General features: G+C 33.4%; 3 protein-coding genes across 5 annotated transcripts; 2 read left to right on the top strand and 1 right to left on the bottom strand.

Annotated features, from left to right (window-relative positions):
• Positions 1-5256: 5256 nt before the first annotated feature.
• On the bottom strand, positions 5257-7549 carry LOC122593804 (F-box protein AUF1-like). 2 transcript variants are annotated; one of them, XR_006322870.1, is made up of 2 exons: positions 6159-7277; positions 5257-5411 (listed from the first exon to the last, which is right to left on the bottom strand). XR_006322870.1 is itself a non-coding variant. In XM_043766256.1 (2 exons), the coding sequence occupies exons 1-2, from the start codon at positions 7476-7478 to the stop codon at positions 6228-6230; spliced, it is 963 nt and encodes a 320-aa protein (XP_043622191.1). In that variant the 5' UTR covers positions 7479-7549; the 3' UTR covers positions 6020-6227. The 2 variants fall into 2 exon arrangements, 1 of the variants encoding a protein (XP_043622191.1); XM_043766256.1 differs by lacking the exon at positions 5257-5411 and adding an exon at positions 7441-7549 and having other exon boundaries at positions 6020-7152.
• An 880-nt stretch (positions 7550-8429) lies between these two features.
• LOC122593364 (copper-transporting ATPase PAA1, chloroplastic-like) lies at positions 8430-13300 on the top strand. 2 transcript variants are annotated; one of them, XR_006322828.1, is made up of 5 exons: positions 8430-8444; positions 11971-12024; positions 12106-12259; positions 12785-12858; positions 13081-13300. XR_006322828.1 is itself a non-coding variant. In XM_043765759.1 (5 exons), the coding sequence occupies exons 1-4, from the start codon at positions 10816-10818 to the stop codon at positions 12814-12816; spliced, it is 489 nt and encodes a 162-aa protein (XP_043621694.1). In that variant the 5' UTR covers positions 10704-10815; the 3' UTR covers positions 12817-12858; positions 13081-13300. The 2 variants fall into 2 exon arrangements, 1 of the variants encoding a protein (XP_043621694.1); XM_043765759.1 differs by lacking the exon at positions 8430-8444 and adding an exon at positions 10704-11064.
• Positions 13301-16230: 2930 nt separating this feature from the next.
• On the top strand, positions 16231-18027 carry LOC122594456. Its single transcript, XM_043766906.1, has 3 exons — positions 16231-16574; positions 17182-17338; positions 17607-18027. The coding sequence occupies exons 1-3, from the start codon at positions 16383-16385 to the stop codon at positions 17732-17734; spliced, it is 477 nt and encodes a 158-aa protein (XP_043622841.1). The 5' UTR covers positions 16231-16382; the 3' UTR covers positions 17735-18027.
• Positions 18028-23917: the final 5890 nt, after the last annotated feature.

The following is a 23917-nucleotide window of genomic DNA, read 5'->3' as shown; positions in this document are numbered from 1 at the left end:
AATGGTTTCAGCAAGAAATTTAAATGACATCGTTAATCATAAATATAATTATCAAGAATTGCAACTTAAAAGATAATAGCTATACAAGAATTGCAATTTAAAGGAATAATAGCGGTGTCCTATAAAAAAAATATCAAGAATTTTGAATCAAAATTGCAACTTGAATGGAAAATCTAATAACCTCCATGAGTTATGTAATTCCTGTTTATCAACCAGTTGTTGGAAAACATATTGATGTACCTGCATATAAATTTTCAAGATAACAGAAGAAAAAAAGAGAGCAGTAGTCGAATAGGGTTACCCTTCCATGAGAGGCCTCTTCGTTTACATACCACCACAACCGGAAGCCAAACCGCATCTGCAATAAAACATAACCCAATAGCTAAAGGGCATATAATTTACATTTTAAGCAAAATAAATCCTATTTTTTTTATAGTTGACTGATAATAGACATTAAATCAAGAAAAATATAATTAAAAAGAAAGTATGTCATTTTTAAGGCTTTCGTAAAAGTAATACTGAATTATTTGACGCTAATGAGTATGTCACATATAGAAGATATTCGAATATCAAATCTCGGTTTTTTAATAACAACTGAAGTTACGTCCAATGCAACTTTGGTTTACGAACACAAAACGTGAAACCCATTGTATTTTGTGAATGTCAAAACTCAGCAGCCTGAGAACCGCGTTCAATATAAAACATGTTAAAATACAACTTTTTTACCTTGGCTACCTATAACTTAAACAATAGCTATGCTAAATAACAATTTTTTTCACCTCAGCTTCCAGAATGCAAATTTGATCATAAATTACTAAACCTTTGTTGATGGTGATGAATTCGGCGATGGTGGTTGGTGACGAATTGACGATCAATCCATTAAATAAAAAACCAAACTCTATCAAAAAAAACAAAAAAAAATCAACCCAAACTCTATCACAAATCTGCAAAAAAAAATAATAATAACAATAATCAAAACATTAAATAAAAAACCCTTTTGAATCCGGTGATGGTCGACTAAGAAAAAAACAGAATCAACCTTTTGTTGCGGTGGAAAGAATCCGGCATCGGTGATGATGATGATGATGAATCTGGGGTGAATCTGGCGAGAGAGAGGGGGCGCGATAGGGGTTGGGGAAGAAGATCGGCCGACTCTTTTTTTTTGTGTGGGTTTGTGTGTTTAGATCCGGCTTGTGTGTTTTGTGGGTTTATTTGTGATAAGGGTATTTTCGGTAGATAGTTAAGGAGGGGTAAAATATAAAGGAAAAAAGAGAGTATTATGGGAATGAAAAATGTTGCTTAATTTCTTAAACCCAATACCTTTTATAAAGGTTTATAGATTTATAGATATATGTAAATCGTCCTTCAACACATTTCGTAAACACGGAAAATGCAAAACAAATTGAAGTAGTGAAGTCATAAAAACTTAAAAAGTTAGACGATCAATATAAAAACTCAAAAATCGGTTAATGTGAAAATAGAAAAGGACCAAAATAAAAAGTCAAAAACTTAAATTGTCTAATTAAAAAAGGGCCAACTCAATCCAAAATGGGTGTAGACTTGGTGGAGGAAATACCGATTAAAAATAAAACTGAATAATAGTAAAAGTGGTTCCGTAGTAGGGGTGAGCAAAAACCGAACCGAAAACTGAAAAACTCATAAAAACCGAAAAAATCGAACCGAAAAAACCAAAAACCATTGGTTTTGGTTTTTTTAAAAACCGAAAATTATGGTTCGGTTTTGGTTTTTAATGAAAAACCGAACCGAACCAAAAATATATATTGTTTACTTTATTTTATATTTATATCATACTATTCTTAATTTTTGGTAAATATGTAAATATATTTGCGTTTTTAGGTGTATATAATAATATCATCTATATGTTTTAGGTGAAAATACACAACAAGATTAATTTGTTTTAATAATTGTATAATTAAACAATGCATAAAACATATAAACCGTTATATATAAAATTTGTTTGAAGTTTGTACAACTTACTTAATGGATTTGTTGTCATTGTTGTAGTGTTATTGTTACTATTATTGTTTTGAAAACTTGTTGAAATTAATTATGGTGTAATTATAGGGTATAAATTTATAAACTTTTCAAGCTCAATTAGACCCAAACCACAAGTGGTTAAAAACCGACCAAAAACGAAAAACCGAACCGAAATAGACCCAAACCGAAAAAACCGAAACCCAATGGTTTTAGTTTTCAAAAACCGAATTATAACGGTTCGGTTTCGGTTTTAGTCAAAAACCGACCCAAACCGAAACCGAACCAAACCGAAACCGAACCGTACTCACCCCTATGCCGTAGTAAATGGTGTCAATATATGGTTGAGGAAGTACCAATTATCAGAATTATTTTAAGACCGACTAACTCTTAGTTAGAAGTATAAATGAGAAGTAAAAGGCAACAAAACTTCTAATAATCCAATACCATCAATTAACAAACAACGAGGTATTTGTATGTATATCAAAGTCTTATTGTTGAAAAAGAAAAGGAAAAAAGAAAATTCATTATAATAAAATATAAATAAATTTTTACTAACAGAGGTCAGAACTTATATTCAAGCTATCCTGACTATGAAAAGAATGCATTCATGAAAATATCTGGCAAGTAAGCTACCTTGTGAGTCGCACTATCCATTGTTCCCACACTAGAGATGAACCCGACAAAACAACAACTGATAACGATGATGGTTGCATTACATTTGAAATGAGTTCTTTTATGTATATTGGTTAACCAATTATATTATTGGGGATGGAAATATAAGGCTGTCCGGTATTTAAGCTTAGGTGTGGAACACTCACATATTGTTTTTTAATCTATAAAAATCATGGGGGCCCATGCATTTATTCATTAAACAAGAAATAATAAAATATTAATATGTGAGGGATTCCACACCTAAGCTTAGGTGCCAGACAACCTTATATTCCCTTTTCCATATATTATTAGTATAGTAATAGAATGACTTATGTCATTCCATGCAACCAATTGACCAAACACAACCTAAAATCATTTATCCAAATATATTTTTATCCCAATATCAATCAAAGTCAAATGTGTTATGCTTACGCCCATCTAAAACATAAATACAATTAAAAAAAATTTAAAACATTACCTGGATCCAATTTTCCAAAAGCGTTACAAAGCCTTTCACAAAATAATAAAACAAAAAAGAAAAAAAAATTATCATTTCTATACTATATTACAAGTAATAAACAAACTAAATCTTCCTTTTTTAACTCTTTACCTTTAAAATATCTAAAATATGCTTAATTTTTAACACATTCCTAACTCACATGCTAAATCTACTCAATATATCCCTAAAATATTTTACACTCATACCTATCCGAATTATCTATATCCTTTATTAATTAATTTAAATATTTTCATCAAATATCTCTATAATATTCTTAATAAAGTTATTTACAATAGATACATCTCTTAACCATAAAATAATTACACTATCATTTACGTCAATTACTTTTAGATTAATAACCACATCGTTACCACCACCCGTTTCCGTCACCATCCCGCATTGCGCGGGTACCCATGTCGTATTCATAAAAGCCTGTCTCTATTTTAGATTTTAATATATATATAAAAAAAAGAATTAACTTAAAGCCTGTAAGAGCATTCACGGTGGGACGCACTCATCCTTCAAGGACTAGTCCCTGTCAGCACCACATCAACTCCACATCAGCCCAAGGACTAATCCCCCAAAACACACACAATGGGAGAACTAGTCTAGGACCCACTATTTATTTAAATTTACCTTTTCAACCCAATATTCTATCATCTATTTAATTATATACTTTTAACCCTCTAACTTATACAACTTCAAATTTTAAAAAAAAAACACAATTAGAAATTTCATTAAATAAAAAAGCATAGAACACGATACTAAAAAACACAACACATTATTAATTGAAAACAACAACATAGTTTTATAATTTATTATTACTAAGACAAACAACAATAGATCACAGGAGACTCCAAATATGCTCGACAAGATCATGACGAAGACCATGGTGAACCCCTCGGTCTCAAAGCTCCTTATTGGTCCGTGCGTGGACCGCCGTCCTCTCTCGGAAGGTACGAACAGGTACACGGGGTGGCTCAGCTAGGATTTCTATATCATAGGAGGCTATTGCATGACCTGAATCCTCAACGATCATGTTATGCAATATGACACAAGCATACATGGTTCGACGAATCTTGTTGACACTATACGACCTTGAGGGGTGTGTATATCATCTGTTGTTGGTCTTCGTAAATACTCTTCTCTGTAAAGTTCAAACACACACTTACAAAAAGCATCAAGTGTGTCTCTGGAAGTTTGTTCACCCATTTGTAGATACTCGTCAAGTGAATCGGCCACGTTGCCATACGCCAGCTGAAGTATCGCGGATGTACACCTTTGAATTGTAGAAAAACCGAGTTTACCTCTTGCATCTACAAGCTGGCTTCGAAACTCAACAAAATGACAAGGCACAGGCTCATCACCAACTAGGGAGAAAGAAGCAATATCGTTAGCTATACGCATGAACAGCTCTTTTCGCATTCGAAAACGCCGCCTAAAGAAGTGTAGCGGGTACTTTGCGTTTTCTACAAAGTAATCATTCAGCAATTGATTCCCTGCACCAAGTCGATCTCTTGGAATATAAACACGAGTGAGACGGGTTAAAGATTCCCCATTTTTGACCAAATCGATAAAATCACCCATTATAGTAATAAGTTCTTCATCGTCGGAGTCGTTCCCAAATAACTCTGGTCGTGCGTATGTGTTAGCACTCGACGGAAGTGAAAAAGACATGATGATTTTAGATATATGAATGTGTGTTTTATGTTTATAAAAGTGTGTTTTTGTGTATAAAAACTATAAATGTAAAGATGCTATATGTAAGTGATAAAAAGGGACCAAAAGTGAAAATGTGTATAAAATTCGGAAATGGCCGTTTTAGGGACTGATTGTGTCAATTTTTTGAAAACTTTACAACTTGACCGTTGCTTAAAAAAATAATAAAATAAAAAACATACGCTCCTCACTCGTCTGTGTGGGAAAGAGCCAGCGAGAACGAGTCCAGGGACGAGCCGCACCTAACCGTGTGCGCTCGTCCCTTAACCGAGAACAAGTGAAGACGAACCCACTGTGAATGCTCTAATGACATCCTACAGCAGTACAACCCATTATGCCATCAGACATATTTCAATTTTTAACCAATCTTCAATTTTACAACTTAGAAGTTAGAAGCATATATTTACCAATTTATACTCAGCAAACAATACAAATATTCCCATGATTCATGGTAAAATTATTAAGTTGTTACAAAGACTATAAAGTAGGACTTGATAAAGTCACACTAACATCCAAATGTATACATCGATAGGATAGGATTTGCCTGCAAGATAAATCCCAAAACAAAATTATAAGTCACACAGTAAACAGAATTCTTACGTAAATTAAGCAAAACCTAATCACTTACATAACAATAGTTAAAACAAAAATATTGCAATTCTAAAAAACATACAAACACATGAAGAATTATACGTGACGACATATCGTCTGAGCTAATAAGACGTGATTGGTTTCTATTTTCAAAAGAGATTCCTGGGACTTTCAGCCTCCATCATTACACACATGTAATTCCCGAAGAGGTTACCCCCACAGTATGTTGCTAGAGGAAATTAATCTTTGAAAACTAAGGTTAAAATGTCCACGTCGATAGGGTTCATCTGTATCAAGTCTAGGTCGCAAATGAGCAGGTTGAATAATGGATCAAGACTGATCATTATTTTTGTTGTCACGCAAAAGACACGTCCTTTTAATTCGAAAGATTTCGGCCCAATTCATCCGAAACACTTTCGGTTGGATAATGGGTGAGGCCAATGGAATGTAATAGACTAATAGCATTATGCATATCAGACCAAACTATGTAAATGCAGTATTCTAAAGAGAATGTCTTAGTTCGTCGCTGACCAACCCAAGAGTACACCGGATACTAGAACATGCAATTAAGTACCTTTTTTTTTACTACTAAATTTTTTTCTACGATATGATATTAGTTACCTTAAAACTAAAATTCAGTAACTACATACATATTCAAAAGTGAAATATGACATTAACCATTCTAAAGTTCAGAGCATACACATCATCCGTACAACATCTGCTATGTCTGCCTCCTAAGGACCTTCAACATCTCCAACATGGCTTCACATTATGCAGCCTCTTCTTTATCTTCAAAATCATCCAAATAGATATTCATAAAACAATGATCATCAATGTCATCCTTCTTGTGATAGAAACTTAGAGTTACCCCCTTCATCACGTATCCTGAAACTGGGAGTTTCAACAACGGGGCGTAAGACTGGCATAACCTACTAGGAAGATCCATGCTATCACTGATCAGCTTCTGTTCCAAACAATCAGTGGGTGAATGTAGCCACTTCCTCATCTCAACAATGTCTTTACCACTAATAGAAACTGACCCCCTTTTACCCGACTGCGTTATCAAAACCTTTTCCAACAACGGAAAATCATGAGCGCAACCCAACAACATCCTAAACCTCACAACTGCATCCCTCAAACAATCAACAGCCCACTGAACTTTCTTCAACCATAAATCTATACCAAAATGTTCTGCTTCCAGGCCATTTTCATTAACATTTGATAATCCTTTCATATCACAAACTGAATTCGGTGACAGAAATACAAATGATTTGATTTTTCTACCAAACTTAACCTTCCACTTGTACAAATCAGAACCATTATCAACAACATCTTGTCGGGTTGACGGGAGCTCAATACATAGAGACTTGAGTCGTGTAAACTTACTCAAAGACTCGATTGCAGACCGGAAAGACTCACATTCATAAGATGCAGCAGGACGACAAAAGGGTTTAGAAAGGAAATGCAAAAGCTTTTTAGGATTTCTGGCATCATCAGCAGCAGATGGGTCGGAATCATAACTGGTGGGGTTGTCTGCACGAGAAGCAATGAAAGAAATGGTGTCGACTTGATGGACGATCAGATTGAATTGTTTAGAAACGAGTTTACAACGGCATAAGGTTTTCAAATCAACTATTTTATTCAATATTAAGAGAACAATTTCATCTGGTAGATAGCTATAGTAAGAAACATCACTACAAACACAAGGTTTCTCAATTATCTTCATCACAACTATTAAACATACAATATAATGAATCCAAAAAGATACTACGAGCATATTATTAATCAAACTCAATCATAAGTTTAAAATTTGACATAATAATATAAAATCAATGTGTATAATAACCCTAATAATAATAATAATAATTCGTAGGAATAATAATAATAATAATAATAATAATAATAATAATAATAATAATAATAATAATAATAATAATAATATTAAAAAATTAAGAACTAGTCGAAGAATGAATTAATATTACCTGAAAAACAGATTACAAATTAGTTGATGGATGACCATTGATTCTGCCGCACACCTGAAATTGATATTTAGGGTTTATCAGTTAGGTAGGTCTCATGGTATTTTGAAGGGTTTAACTTTATAATTAGGGATTTGCTAACTAGTGTAGGCACTAGCTAAAACATTTAATGAAGTTTAATTTTTCTAAAATATACAGATATATAAATTAATTATTAATATAAAAATAGAAATTGTTAAGTTCAATAAATATACATTAAATATATTTTTTAATTAATAAGGAAATAACGAGTTTATTACTCGTACATGCTTCTTAACTAGTGCACTAGGGACACTAGTTAGCAAATCTCTTATAATTATATTTTGTAATCTATATTCCCTTGTAAAGAAAAAACCTCTTTTTATTTTAAGTAATTCTACCTTTGAATTAACAGAATTGTCAACTTTTTATATTTAGCCCTTAATGTATTAATGTACATTCTAAACCTTAATTTTAATAATTAACACTTTAAGTCCTTATCTCATAAAAGTTTCCAATTTCACAATTACATATTTACATACCCCTACACCACTTGACACCGCCACCACCACGAATAATATCATCACCGATACCACTAGACCGCATTCCCCACTACGCCGAATTGTGTGGTACCACACTGGTAGTCGAAAACATAGAAACACACAGAGGTACGCCTCAGCGGCTCAAAATCTATCCTTGTAGATTTTAAGTAGTAGTAGTAGTAGAATGGAGGTAAGTAATAGAGTGTTGACGGCAACCAACACCACTCTCTTCTCCATCCCCAAAACCCACCATTTTTCCCCCACTCCTTTTCCTCTTCCGTTTCACCGACCGTCATTCTCCGGCTGCCACTCCCCGCCCCTAAATATCACTCTCCATCCCCTTTTCTTATCCAAAAAAAAATCTGCTTCACTTTCTTCTTCTTCTTCCATTTCCAGTGATATCCCCCCTTATCTGATGATGATGATGTCATTCTTCTTAATGTTTCTGTAAGTTACATATTCCTTTCCTAAACAACCCTTTTATTATGTAATAATAGTTATCATTGAACAAATTTTAGCTGTAATTTCATTTTGTATATGCTGAGTTAAGGTTTAAGTGTAAATCAAGAATATCTATCTAGCTAATGCCCTGAAACCAACAAATAGTTAAACATATCGACTTGTTTTTATGATTTTGTATTTTTCGACTTGCCTCTTATTAAGTTATTATGCTATATGTCAATTGTCTGATGATAACCAGTCATGTTTATGTGCTTGTCATAGCAACGGATTCTTTTAAAGTAGTTAAATAAAGGACAAAATATTGTAGAAAGATTGTCTGATGATAACCAGTCATGTTTATGTGCTTGTCATAGCAACGAGTTTCTTGGTCCGATTACAGTTTGAACAAAGAACAAACCGCTAAAAACCGGACCGGGCCATATCTATTTTCTTACTAACAACATATGATTTTGTCTCTTGTTTTAGTTTTTGCATAAGGACATATCGAATATCACAACAACTATTTGTCACAAAAACTTTCTTTAATTTACAAAGCATGATGCTTAACTATAAGTCTATAAACATAGAAAGCTTTGCAATGATACAATATAGAAGCAAATAAAAATGCATAATGGTGATCTTACTGTAATATTTTTTATAAACATGAAATATATATAACCTGAAGGTTCTATGCAATGACGATATATATCTATATATAAAGTTTAGTGTGTTGATTTTATTATATTTTCTTATGTTATGTAGTAACTAGTAAAGACAATTAAATTTTTTATTATTAATCACAGATTTGGTATTGCATGTTGTGAAAAGAAAGAAAATTAAAACTAGAAACCGTCAAACCGGCCAAACCGGACCGGCATACATGGTTTGGTTTGGTCTGGTTAGACAACGCACTTGGTCTAATTTGGTTTGATACATATTGAAACCGGAAATGCCGGTTTGGTTTGAGATTTAGTCAAATCCGGACCACGAACACCCCTAATTAGTATAGTAATGGAATGACTTATGTCATTCCATGCAACCAATTACCAAACACAACCTAAAATCATTTATCCAAATTAGAGTGGTGCTCACGCGTTGCAGCGACGACGATCTATAACGCGTTAGATGTCGTAACGGATTATAGCATTCAGGTTACTTTTATGAGATGCGTCAATGCAACATCTAAACGCATCTATCATTCTAAAAATAAATCGTGAATTAGGTGCAAGATTTAATAAAATAATGGAGTGCAAAAACTAACCATGAAAAATAACCAATTATATGAATTATGAAACATACATTGTAGGGGAGGAGGTTAAGACACTTAAAAAAATAAATAATCAAAGACTAAAATTTAATACGAATATAAAAAAGGACATAATTGGTTAGTAATTTCGTGAGTTATAAAAAAGTAATCATTGTTTAATCGTTTCGTGATATAATATATGACAATTAAGATGTTTTTTTTTATCCATATCAATACTTTCAGCAATAATTTTAGAGTTAAATGATTTTTTTTAATCCATATCAATACTAGGTAATTGTGGATTTTTTTTTTGAAGGGTAATTTTGGATTTTCAAGGATAAGATATGTGAAGGTAATATAAATTAGAAAGGTAAATTAAACAATTTAGAGGTAGAGAGTTGAATGGTGAAGGGGTAGTTTGTTTATATTATTATATATAGAGTATAGATATAGATGTATTTTTATCCCAATATCAATCAAAGTCAAATGTGTTACGCTTATGCCCATCTTTTTTTTTTTTTTGAAAATTAACTTTTATTCACAACAAAACGCCGACTCACATAAACGATGAGTGGCACAAGTATTTACAAGTTATGTATATACATTGAATCGGTTCCAATCTTCCCAACTAAAAGTACAAAATTTTGATCTATGTTTAAGCCACAAAAAACTAGTCGTCTTAATCTCTTGGAAAACCCCTTCCGCACTAGTCTTCTCTTATTTTTAACCCGCCAAATACACCAACATGACACAAAAATATCCCTCTAAATATGTCTTTTGCACTCCTTTCAAGTTATGTTCTTCAATCCCCAAAAAATCTTTAATAAAAACATATGGAAAAATCAGGGGGCAAGATTAGGAAAAAGAATTAATGGAATCCACGTGTCAGATTCTTAAAGTTTTAAGTTGAAGTTAGGTTAATTAATAATTTCTTAAAAATAAAATAAAATTTAAAACATTACCTGGGTCCAATTTTCCAAGAGTGTTACAAAGCCTTTCACAACATAATAAAACGAGAAAGAAAAAACAATTTATCATTTAGTTGAAAACATAGAAACACACAGAACTACGTACAGAGGTACGCCTCAGAATCTATCTATCAATCTATCATTGTAGATTTGTAGTAGTAGAATGGAGGTAAGTAGTAGGGTGTTGACTGCAACCAGCACAACTCTCTTCTCCATCCCCAAAACCCACCATTTCTCCCCCACTCCTCTTCCGTTTCGCCTACCGTCATTCTCCGGCTGCCACTCCCCGCCCCTAAATATCACTCTCCATCCCCTTTTCTCATCTAAAAAATCTGCTTCACTTTCTTCTTCCACCTCCGGTGATATCCCTCCCTTATCTGATGATGATGATGTCATCCTTCTTAATGTTTCTGTAAGTTACATATTCCTATCTTAAACAACCATTTTGTTATGTAATAATAATTACACATATAGGGACAAAGTGATTATCATGGAACAAACTTTAGTTGTAATTTCAATTAGTATATGCTAAGTTAAGTGCTCAAAGTAAATTAAGAATTTCTATCTATCTAGCTAATGCCCTGAAACCAACAAATAGTTAAAAAAAAAAATATGGACTTGTTTTTATGATTTTGTATTTTTTTGACTTGCCTCTTATTATGCTATGTCAATTGTCTTATGATAACCAGTCATGTTTATGTGCTTGTCATAGCAATGGATTCTTTTAAAGTGATAAATAAAGGATGCAAGAATATAGAGCCTTCTTTAGTCGCCATGCTTGCCGTCATTAAAAAAAAACCGTAGACCTACATGTAGGATATAAATGAATGCTCTGTTGCCGAGAATAAACAAACCCTTAGGACGTGAGAGAGTGGGTAGATGCCAGTGACACTAAGGAACAAGAATAGCTATCTAATGCCCTGAAACCAGCAAAATAGTCAAAATATCAACTTGTTTTTATGGTTTATATATTTCCAGTTGCCTAACCAACTGGGTTGGATCAGTGGTTGGAGCCCTTGCCTCTGGTAACAGAGGTTATGGATTCGATCCTCATGCCCTGCAAGGCTGGAGGTCCTTTTCTACCTTAGGTAGAACCTGGAAGCAGCCTTTCTACCTTTGGTAGGGGTAAGGCTGTCTACATATCAACCTCCCTTTAGGACCCAAAACCCGTGGAAGACGGCATTAGGAGTTACTTTTTATATATCCACTTGCCTCTTCTTATGGTTACATCAATTATCTTATGACAACTGGTCATGTTTATGTCAATTGCCGGGTTCCTTTGTGATATATACCTCGGCTTCTAATCTTTGTCTGTCAGGGGATGATGTGTGAAGGATGTGCATCAAGTGTTAAAAGAATCTTGGAGAATCAAGTACGTAAAATTCTTTGTCACTTTATATATAACTTAACAGAAACGAGTCATTGAAGATACTGATACTCTACACATGGACAGACACAAGTGTCTTCTGCCACTGTGAATCTTGCAACAGAGACAGCAACTGTATGGCCTATATCTGAAGCCAAGGTTGCGCCAAACTGGCAGAAAGTAATTGGAGAAGAACTTGCAAAGAATTTGACAAATAGTGGGTTTAACTCTATCCTTAAAGGTAACAAGCTTCTCAAAGTATATTTTGAAATCTTACTGTGAAAGTTTTATTTTTTTTCTGTATTTTTGTGACTGAAATGTGAGAACAGCCGGAGATTCTAGTTGTGCACCTTAGAAGTCAATATTCTCATTGAATTTTTTCATCATAATAATCAGTTGTTCAACAGTAATTGTTCTCATAAGCATAAATGAAGAAATAGCCTTAAACTTAGGATATTCTATCAAGTGTCTGCCAGGAAATCATTATTGGTTTGTACTTTGTAGATTTGACTGCAGTTCAGAAGATTTTGCAAATTCTGAGATTTCGTTTTTATTGTTTTTGTGTTTCCCCCTTTATGTTGTTTTACCTTTTTTTTGTACTTTAATAGATGCCGGACTGTCCAATGAAACAGTGACTCATTACATGGATATGGTTGATCTACAAGAATTCTTACATTATATGCTCTTTAGGTGTATGGATTTTTGGCTAGTTTTCTTTAAAGACTTCTCCAGATAATAATACTGGATTTTCATTGGTAACTGGCAGGTGAGGCTGCTACTGAAGGAGCACAATCTTAAAACAAAGGGCTGTTTTAACAAGAAACCATATGCCTTGCGGAGGTATTCCCTTTCATCACAAAAGACTTTTTCGCAGTATATATCCTACCAAAAGCGTTTTTAAAGATGGATGTCTGCTAAAGTTTTTGGTGATAGTTAGATACCCTTCCAAGCTAATAGCCCTTTTCTTTTTAATTTTTATACAAGCCATACTTTCATAAACACCTTTTAAAATAATTTTAAAATCTCTAGTCCTTTTTAACGATATAGTTTATCTATGAATAGGTGCATCACTTTTGGCGGTTTAGTCGAAGAGAAGTCATTCTACTACAGGACATTGTCTCATTGTTTGATGGCTTGTATTGTCTACATTGTACTTATTCATGACAGTTATATTAATGCAAGAATGTTTTAGCTTCTCTCCATGTATTAGTTTGTATTTGTAATTTGGCACATGTTATATTGTATTGGCTTTTGTGGTCAATGACCATTTTGGCGTCCTAAAGTTTAGGTCTTTCTGCTTTCTTTTTAATTCTTTAGTTTGAAGCACATACAATCTTAAGATTGCTGTATTCTTTATTATTTATCCATGTGTATTAAATCGTTGATGGTATCTGAAATACTGATATGTTCAAAAGAAGACATTTGTGGTAATGAAAAGATCAGACTTTGGTAGTTTGGGTGTTACAGATTTTAAGAAAAAGAGTTTCTGTCAAACATTTGAAAGAAGGGTGGAAGAAAGGTGCAATGCAATCAATTTAAAGAAAGTATCACATTTTCATTTATTCTTTCATAATGGAGAAATTTCATTGATGGCCATAAGCCATTGTACTTTCCCACTTTTACCACCAAGTCCCTGCACCTTTACTTGTATTGTTAAGATCGTTGGAAGTAGATGCAAAAACATTAATGTTGGAACACTAAAATAGAAGTTTCGGGACTTGGTTATAATATTGGGAAAGTACCGTTAAACAGTTAAGTTTATGTTGTGCTTTCTTTTTAATAGGTAGGGGGCTTGCTGTTTCATGGGCATTGTGTTGTAGCTTATTTGGACATTTCTCTGATAGGAGTCCGTGCTCCTTGAAACCATAGTGTCTTTTTCAACTGGTTTACGGTTGTTGTTATCGTTGTTTATTTGCTGCTTCCTGGAAATCTACTCAGTGGCTTATTCTCTAAAAAGTCTTGCCTCCCAAGTTGGAGACCTTGTAATGAAAATTTTGGTCATTGTTTAGGACCATGTTTCAGCTGATGGTATAGTGGGAGCTAGTATAAGCACAATAGATTAGTCCGGTTTCACTCTGCCAAAGGTGAATTTAATATGTCTACTTGCTCTTTGTTTATGTATAACTGAAGAACATGAAGACAGATGTTGGTTTTTGTTATTTTCATGACGCTATATATTTTATTTTGATGAATTCTGTTACTATTATATATTTTTTTGTGGAAGGCTGTTTAAATATTATATGCTTTGTAGGCTGAAGTTCCAGCAGGAAGAATTGAGATTAATGGGTGCTTGCTGATGAAGGACAAAAACCTAAAGGTGAGTCATTTATTGGGGACACCGTTCGTTTTGTAGAAGCACAAAGTAGACAATCTCCTGTTCACACTTGGCTGACAAGGTAAGGATTATATAACTAGTACTGGTGTATATGTCTGCTTTATATTGTAGAAATGGCAAGATGTGTAGGTTGAGTCATATTGGATAATGGGTCAAAAGTCAAAACAGGTTTTGAGAACGGGTCATGGGTTCATTTGTGTCTGGTTGGCTTGTTAGGCCTTTCTTTTTAGTGTTTTCATGAACCAGCAATATAATAAACTTCATTCATCATTATAAAGTAATTACTTTAAAAAAATGAAACTATGATTTCATGGGCAACTTTGTGTATCAAAGTTATCATTGTATTAACAGAAAGATATATAACATGATTATGTGAATAATGATGTGAACTCAATATATTAGTTAGTAACATATATATTACTAATAACGATGATAATAGTTATTATGCCTAATGTTTCCCAAACCTGTGCAGCAAATCAGTCAATTAGTTCCTATTGTTAACTTTGGGAAGATACTGCAATGTCTACCATTAAAAATTGATGGATGAGTAATCACTTAGAATGATGTTGTAAGTAGTGCTGTTCAAAACTGTTATATCTTACTGTTGCTTAAGTTGTGCTTACCTTGTAATGATACATCTTCCTTAACAAAGTCGGCGGACCCTTTACTTACATATCATAGGAACAACTCAACAACATTTATGTTTCGAATGTTTATGGTACACATGTTAGGCTTGTAGCAGACAGTCGGACACTCTCCTTTTCTTCGGTTTTTGAAAGGCAAATAGTTTAGATATTAACCCACAAATTGGCAAACATGTCAAACACCTGAACACCTTCTAAATACACAGCCAAGTGCCTTTCATTCCAATATTGCATGAAAACCATGAAAGGATATATGTGACAGTATTATGTTTTACACTTGTACTTCTGGAGTCCCTTAGGCCAAGATACCATCAAGATAACACATGAATGTCCAATTGTGATGGTATTGTTCGTCAATTCAAATTATTAAGTTTGCTCGTTGTCCTAAAAGATGTCCTTCAAAAATCACGGGCATTCGAAAATCTAGTATCATATACTTCCAGAAACCCGTGTGTAGCATCATACAAGTTTTAATATTGCACGAGATATATGAGTAGGTAAACTTAAGACGCCATAGAGAAAGACTAAGATTATCATAGTGTGAATCTTCACAATTAGAATTTAGAAAGCTAAGTACTTATTAAGCTAAATAACTAGCCACCAAATGAAGGGATTTGAATTTCTGTTCACCTGCTCGGCTGCTCATAAAAATGATAACATTCTGCATTATAAGGTCTTAGATTTTTTGCAAAACATAAAACTTAGAGTTGGTAATTTAACCAAATTTAAGTGTGTCTGTTTGTGTGACAAATAACTCAGAAATTCAGTTGGTTAAGACCAAGTGTCACAATAATAAGACAAAAAAAAGGGTTTCTTTTTTTCTTATTAACATAGTAACTTGTGATTTTTATTCTCAGTCTAGAATTCAATATATCTAAAAGTATAAAGTAACTTGAGATTTTTGTAATTTTATCAAATACAGAAACTCTTTACAAGAGTCAACATCTGAACAACTTTCATCTTTATATAATTCTTATAATTGATTTCTAGAATTTATTGATAAAAAGTATTTTTGATAATTCTTATACTAAAAAAATTTAGATTTGAGAATTTATGCAAAAATTGTTTTGTTATTTTATGTAGATAACTGAAAAAGAAATGTCAGTTTTGACTTTTAAGTTTCTAACAAATATGTTGTTTTCAACTTTTTAGTCTAAGTAGTTTGGTCACTAGAGCTAATAATTAACACCTCTCATTTTACTTTATTTGTTTTCATATTATACAATATTTTCGCATTCCTTTCCTTGGAAACAACGAACAAGATCAATAAAAAGCTGTTTAGGAAAAGATGGTTACGAACTTACAGACTGTATATTTAGACAAGCCGGCACTCCGGCAGTACGTTATTGATTGCTTATCTAATAAGTTTCCATCAATAAAAATCAATGGAGGATAATACAAAAACACAGAAAATGAAAGGAAAGAAGAGTAGATGGAATGCTGCCATTTCCAATGTAACACAAATATCAAACAATCTTAATTCCATCCAAAACCAACTCATCAATAAAGCTGTCTATGTTGATCCACTTACATTCAACAAAGCGTCTTTTATCTCTCAACAAGCCCACACCATCAAGGTTCGTTTTATGTTTAACTTCATTTGATATATTTTATGTCCCCGTGATGGTAGCCTAGTGATGGAGACATGCATTATAGAAATAGAGATCAAAAGTCAAATTCTGATCTCATATTCCTTTGATCATAATGTTACACATTTTATCTCTCATATGTTGACTCTAGGGCCTCTCAGTGGAAATGGATAATGTGTCTGTTGACCATCCATGATTCGAGCACACGACATTCTACTTGATTGTAATATATATACCTTATATAATATCCCTATTTGTATAATCATAGGAGTATGTAATTGACAATGCGGGGTATGCAAATTTCTTGTGATCAGTGAGTACAGTTCATGTCAGGTCATTAGCTATCACCTCTGTCTACAGTATTCTACTTGATGTAGCATGTTTTAAAAAAAGAAAACATTAAGATCACAAGTGATGTTTTAATAGTGTTAATATATTTAGTATTGAAGGATTAAGAACTCTATCAGTTAGTTGAGTTAAATCTTCTGATTTCAAATTTATTATGATTGATAATGTTCATTCAATTTATATTGTTTCAGTTTAGAAAGTAATTATTGTCAAGGGGCCTCTTTTAAATGATAGCTCTGTTAAGTAGGTCATCGAGCAAAGGGTAAAGACACTAGAACGAGAACTAGATGTTGCCATTTCAGATGCTGCTCATGCCCGAACAGAAAAACGACAGGCAGAAGCAGGACAAAAGGCTGCTGAATTACGAGTGAAAGAGATGATTATGGAGCTTGAAAATACCACAAGTATGCAGGCCGTCTAGCTTTTCATTTCTACCCATACATTAATTAGTTTAGATAACTCCGTGCACTCTCATTTCACCCAACTGTTCATGTCTCAGTTATCCGTATTGTGTTAACCTTTACTGTGGGTTGGGTAAAATGTAAAAACACTTGACTTTTATACGGGTTGGGTAACAAGTCCAAACTGTTGATTTTTATTGTGGGTTGGGTAACTTACTTGCCACCTAACCTAATTTTAGTTTCCAGTACTTCATGTTCTTTCTTGATGCAGACGTTTTTAAATTGCACATGGAAGAATTACGAGCAAAACAAGAAGAAATATCAAAGCGGGACAAAGAGATCAAACTTCTGAAGACTGTTGTTCAGACACTTGGAGGAAATGACTTAGGATCACCCTAGCAGTATGTAACCAAATTGACACTTAAGAATAAGATCTTGGAAGCTTTGTTACAATACACGAGCACTCAGTATGAGCAAATTCAGTAAGATGAAGAATATTTGGCCTCTTTGCAGGAAGAGTCGGCACTTAACCTTGTAGCTTGTTGATCACAGGGTTTTACCCATGACATCTGCCACGCAGATGCATCCAAGTTTAATTTGAACAAATCAAACACATCAACTATTCTAGTGTAACATTGACTTGCTTGTTCTTTTCTGTTCCATAAATCAGTTGCAGGATAATTTGGTACGAAGTGTCAACCCATATTAAAACTTTTCAACGCCTTCCAAAATTACACTTAGCAATCTTCAAGTTCCAACTTCATGTTAATGGATTCAACTTCCAATATACATTTTTGGTTATGTAGGATACCAACAGGAACAAACATGTGGTTGGGTATTTTCACAAATATATAAGGATTAAGTGTCAAAAATATATCCAGCTTCATATGTTGTGTTATTGCATGTATCTCATCTTTTAGTAATCTGTAAGAACTTGAGCAAATCGACATAAACCGTTGGGCTTTGGCCTGTTTGGCATCATTTCCCTATAGAAAACGTATTGTGGAGTCAAATGTGGAGGACCATTCGGTGAACTACACTTGCTTCTGTATAGATGTGTGGGAAAGTCACTCTAAAGAGAATTGTCAAAGAGTCATGTTGGGATTTGACTAAGAGTTTTCCTCGGCCTTAGAGAGGCAATTGACCTTTTAGACACGGGGAAAACTTCTTGCGGATTGTGGATATTAGTGTCTATCCACCGAGGGACACAAGCCCAACCCACTCCCTCCCCGGTCAACAAGAACACTATGTTGCCTGAAAATCTTCTCGCTCCTTGGTGAAGGTCACATTGTGTTCCAATATGAGGCCCCTAAATTCAAGGTTGCTAGGTAAATAATCTTTTTGAACACCATGTGTTATCATTATATTAGAACAAAGTACATTAATATATTAGATCCAGTCTCATCTTTCGCGATGTATTGTTTACCCTGTATAATTAATATTATTAGGGTTTTGGGTTGTCATTAATGTAATTTTGATATGAAAAGTATAAGTTTTTTATGCTCTTTAACAACCATTCCTAAGGTCACAGTTAGCATTTTTTTCATATTATTATTAAGTTATATATGTTCAATGTGGTCAAAGCAATTACTTGTTTTCTTAACCAAAACAATGACAACGAATAACAAGGATACAATAGAAACTAAAAATTAAACCCTTGAAGGTGGGAAGTCGAAATTGCAGTTATATTCCAAATTACACATATGAAATAAATAATTTTCTTAAAATATATATTAAGAAAAAACTGCTTATATGCATAACTTCTTCAAGAACTTGTGAAGGGTGCTTTTGGAGAAATTTGACGTCGAAATCCTCCAACATGTCCGTATAGAGACGATCATCATGGGCGTAGGCTTCGAAGGTTTCGAAACGTGGAATACAGAAGTCATTAACCACCAGTGATCAAAGGATGTTGATAGCGAATTTGATCATGGCATAATGAACAAGGTCTAAATAATAGAGAGTGGCTATCAACTCAGATTCATAGCAACATCTAAAATCCACATCGAGAATCTCCCCGTCCATACAGTGAATCACACGCGAGACAAGTTATTGGGCATGATGCTCGAAGAAAGGAACTGATGATTTCCCCTTTTTCGACATGATTTAGGGATTAAAAAAAAAAAAACGTCTATTCGTTCGTTCATTCAACTATTTATATAGGTGGGGATTTTTTAAACTAGTCCCTTGCGTATTTATATTTACATTTACATCTATTTTTATTTTTTATTTTTATAATTGTCTACAATTTCCATTATTGATTGACGATAGGGGCAACAACTTCATGTATAACTAGATGGGTACCCGTATGTTGCAGCGGCAATCATTTGAAGCGCACAAAATACCGTAACCACAATAATGGATACAACGAAATAGAGCCGCAAACACAACATTTGCAATAATCTGATTGTAAAATGAAGTTATATAACCATTGCAAAGCAATAGTTTATCATCTCAAAGTCTGTAACATAATGAGGTTACTATAAGCTAAAAACATACTAACAAACTCTCTTTAATCACCACCAACTTCGGTTTGTTCGGCAATCAGCTCATCCAAGTCTCTCCACTTTCACGTCAACTTCTTCAAAATAATCTTCTTGAAACTACAATGTTTTTTTACTCTGGACTCATTATGTCCATAAGGTTTGAAAAACATAATAGTAAAAGGTTTGTGGGTCAATCATCCGACCATTTTCACCCGGACTCATATTACTCGTTTTTAACTGGTTACTGACCCTGTCCAAATCCAACCTGTCCATTTCACCACCATCACATAATACTAAGCAAAAGAACTATAAAATCACTATGTAGCAGAGGATATGGAGTCCCATTTGGCCAAAAGAGACCATTCAAGCATAAATTTAAATCATATGGGTTATCTCTGAAGTCACCTCCATATGACCAATACTTGCTAGTTGCTAGCATCGATACTTTCTTTGAGTAGCCCCTAATTAACCCAATCCCAAATGAATCCTGCTTGGAGACCAAATGTTTTATCTATCGCTTCCCAATATTCATGAATGTTCCCATTGCTATTACCCATAGCATGCGTATACTTGATAATTTGCATCATATAATTATAAGCAAACACAATGGAAAGTGTTAAAAAGAAAATGCAAGTGAAAGTTTGTTACGTCATTATAGTGATCAAACTTGGACCATATACTATCAGTATATTATGTGAGATAACCAAACATCAAACTTGTAGTGCTTGTACAACAATCAAGTTTTCCAGCTTTGCCTCAATACTAATCATATTTATACCACCCTAAAAAAAGGAACAATTAGTGAATTACCACAAATAATCAAAAGAACTCAATAAAACTATAAACGGTGCTACTGAATCTTAGTCACCATTCACTAATCACCTTGACGATCCATTTTCATATTATCCTCTATTAGAGAGTCCCGATCCATCCCGTTTTCCTCCTCATACTCACCTGTAAGCAATCGTTTGCATCTCATTACTAAACACCAATAAATGTCACAACACTAAAACAAACACATATCATGATATATTTGAGTAAACACATATCATGTTTTGCAATGATGGTATACATACTCTGTACAGCTTGATTTGGTCCATAAGCTGCAATGTTGAATTCTTTGAATTATATTTACCAAATAAAAATATAACTCCTTTCATAAAAAATGCTTCCATAGCCAGCTTCTCATGGATTAGAGAAGATAAAGCATAAAAAGATGAATGAAATGAAACATGAACTATGTCACATGCATATTATCAATACAATTGATGAAGATAACAAATTGATGATTTATTATAATATGAAAATAATAATAATAATCATATCATGTTTTAGCTCTTGAAAAAAAAAAAATTATCTGATTTGATGATGAATTAATGATCACGATAAGTATACAAAGTAGATTAATTTTTTCAGAATTTATGAAACCCTAATTGTGTGTTGTGTAAAGAAAAAATTAAAAATGTCCAAGGGTAAAATTGGTATTTCAAAGACATAATTACCTAATTTAAAAAAGACTCTTTTGTGTTATTAGGTAGTATAGATATTGAGTTAGTACGTAGAAGGTCCCCAATGGTTCGTTCTCGCGCTCGTCCGACTCACAGGGACGAGTCCACATCGTTGGGTGGGACTCGTTCCCCTCTCGTTCGGGTCGTTCGTCCGGCACGTTCGTCCCTCCAGGGACTAGTCTCGCCTCTAATTTTTTTATTATTATTTTTTTTGAATGTTAACGGCTATAAATTCAAAGGAAGAAGACAAACATAAGTTTCATCTTTTGGCAACTTTAGCCCCTAAACGGTTATATGGTTCAAAACAGGTTCAAAAAAGTTACAACTTTAGTCCTTAACGGCTAGTTTTTCAAAATGGCTATATATACACTTCATCTGAACCACCATTTCACACCACTTTTGCATATATTCAGCTATATTATACCAAAACACACTTTCGTATACATAAATCATCATGAACAACCAGTTTCATTCAAGTTTATCAACGTACATGAGACCCGATTTGTTTCCTACTGGAGACGATGATGAAGAGTTTTTTGGTATGATGGCCGAATGTGTTCATTTGCTTGAACAAGGTGAATCATCAAGACCATACATACCCCGTAGCGTCGTTGAAAGAGATCGATATGGTGCTAACGAGCGCCTAATGGCAGCTTACTTCACCAACGTACCGGCAAGGAGCTTCGAGATCGCACTGTGCATCATGATCTTCGCCATGATCTTACGGAGCATGTATGGCGCCTCCAGGATTAATGTGTGTTTTTTATAACAAAGTATTGTTAATGTTTTTATTTTAATGTGTGTTTTCTTTATTTGAAGTATTGTAATGTGTTTTTTTTAATAGATTGTGTAATGTTTTTATTTTTAATGAAGTGTTTTTTATTTGTGTATGTTTTAGTTTGTTATAATTTTAGAGGGTTAAAAGTGTAAAGTTTGGATAAATTAGTAGAATTAAATAATTGGTGGGTCCAAGACTAGTCTTAGGTGGATGAGTCCATTGGGTTCATTTTGGGGGGATTAGTCCTTGGAGTGTTTTTTGCTGATGTGGCGCTGACAGGGACTAGTTTGAGTTGGATTTGTGGCCTCCATTGGGGAGCCTCGTAGTGGTATTCTAGGTGGAACTTTAATTAGTAGCTAACATGTATTAGTAAGAGGCTTGTCTCATGGATTTTAGGTACCCTGCTCGACAATATAAAAAATGCCCATTAAACACTAAAAAAAATTAAAAATGAAAGAGATATTAGACATTTATAAACGTTTAAAACAACTATAACAATATTATCTTTAAAAAAAACAATTTAACAAAGTTCTATAACTTAATCGATAAATGCATTAAAAATTAAGCTTTGAATAGTGTCATTCTCCTAGCATTTTTGGAAGCAAAATTATTGATCGACTCATTATAATCGATGCGCTCTATGCAAATATGTTTGATTTTAACTTACAGTTTGCGTTTGGATCTATGCAACTTGTTCGGAAAAGTCAAAAACGTAAAAAAAAAAATAGACGGGTTCGTTTAGTGAATATGTATACAATACAATACAATTTTATAGAATAAAAAGTATTGAACTTTTACTCTTTGACTAAAGTTGGGCTTTACTATCCACCAGTCTTAGACAGTGGAGTAATAATACATGCATAACAGACATATATATTAAGGAATCTTGCAAAACTTGGTGCCCCTAAAATTTTGAGGCCCTGCTTAATTGTGCCGCCTGCACTTGCTCAAGGTCGGGCCTGATTAGTAACTAAGATGTATGGTAGTTATATCCACCATCCAGGGTTCTGCCCAGCAGTAAGGATGACGCTTGTATTGTATATCACTGTCATCACTGATCACCCTAATCGCGCCTCGTTATTAATACCATTAAGCTAGGGTAGAACCCGTACTCTATCACAGTTTGCGCCGATGATGATGGTGGTGGTGATGGCGTTAGGGGAAGAAAGCCAATGGGGCGGTGGTGGCGGAGAGGAAGGATGGGAGTGTGGAGACAACATAAAAAAGAGGTGAATTTGTTTAATTTACAATGTGACTAGTTATGATAGAAAAAGTATCTATTTTTTTCTGTTTTTCATCACCGATTTACATGTTTGCTACTTATAGGTTCAACAATTATATTATAGTTAAGTCGCCATTTCCCTTTTTTTCTTATTACACATTTTAGCTTTCATAAAGCAATAAATTTTACAAACGATTTAATTTAAATATAATTAATACTTCTTTTAACTTTCATGATTATTAATTAAAAACTTTTAAGAAAAACATATCTTCAGAAAAAACCTAAACTTGTCTATTTTGTTAAATGATGAGGGAATCAAATCCATATAATAACTTACATCTACACCCTATAAAAAACAAACTATATTATTGGCATATTAATAATATTTCAAAAAATTCATTTTTGATAAATATCAAATCACCAGTTTATTGTTCTTATATCTTTGAATTTGAATGTATAAGGTTTTTTATTTTCATTTATTTTATAACTTATTTTATTTTAAAATTGTTTTTAATTTTACATGTATTTAATACATGACTAAATCTAGTTTTATTTTATATATTACATAAAAGATGTGTATATGTGCAA

Source organism: Erigeron canadensis, chromosome 3 (genome assembly GCF_010389155.1).
Source record: "Erigeron canadensis isolate Cc75 chromosome 3, C_canadensis_v1, whole genome shotgun sequence".
NCBI lineage: Eukaryota > Viridiplantae > Streptophyta > Magnoliopsida > Asterales > Asteraceae > Erigeron > Erigeron canadensis.
This window is presented reverse-complemented; position numbering and strand designations above follow the sequence as displayed.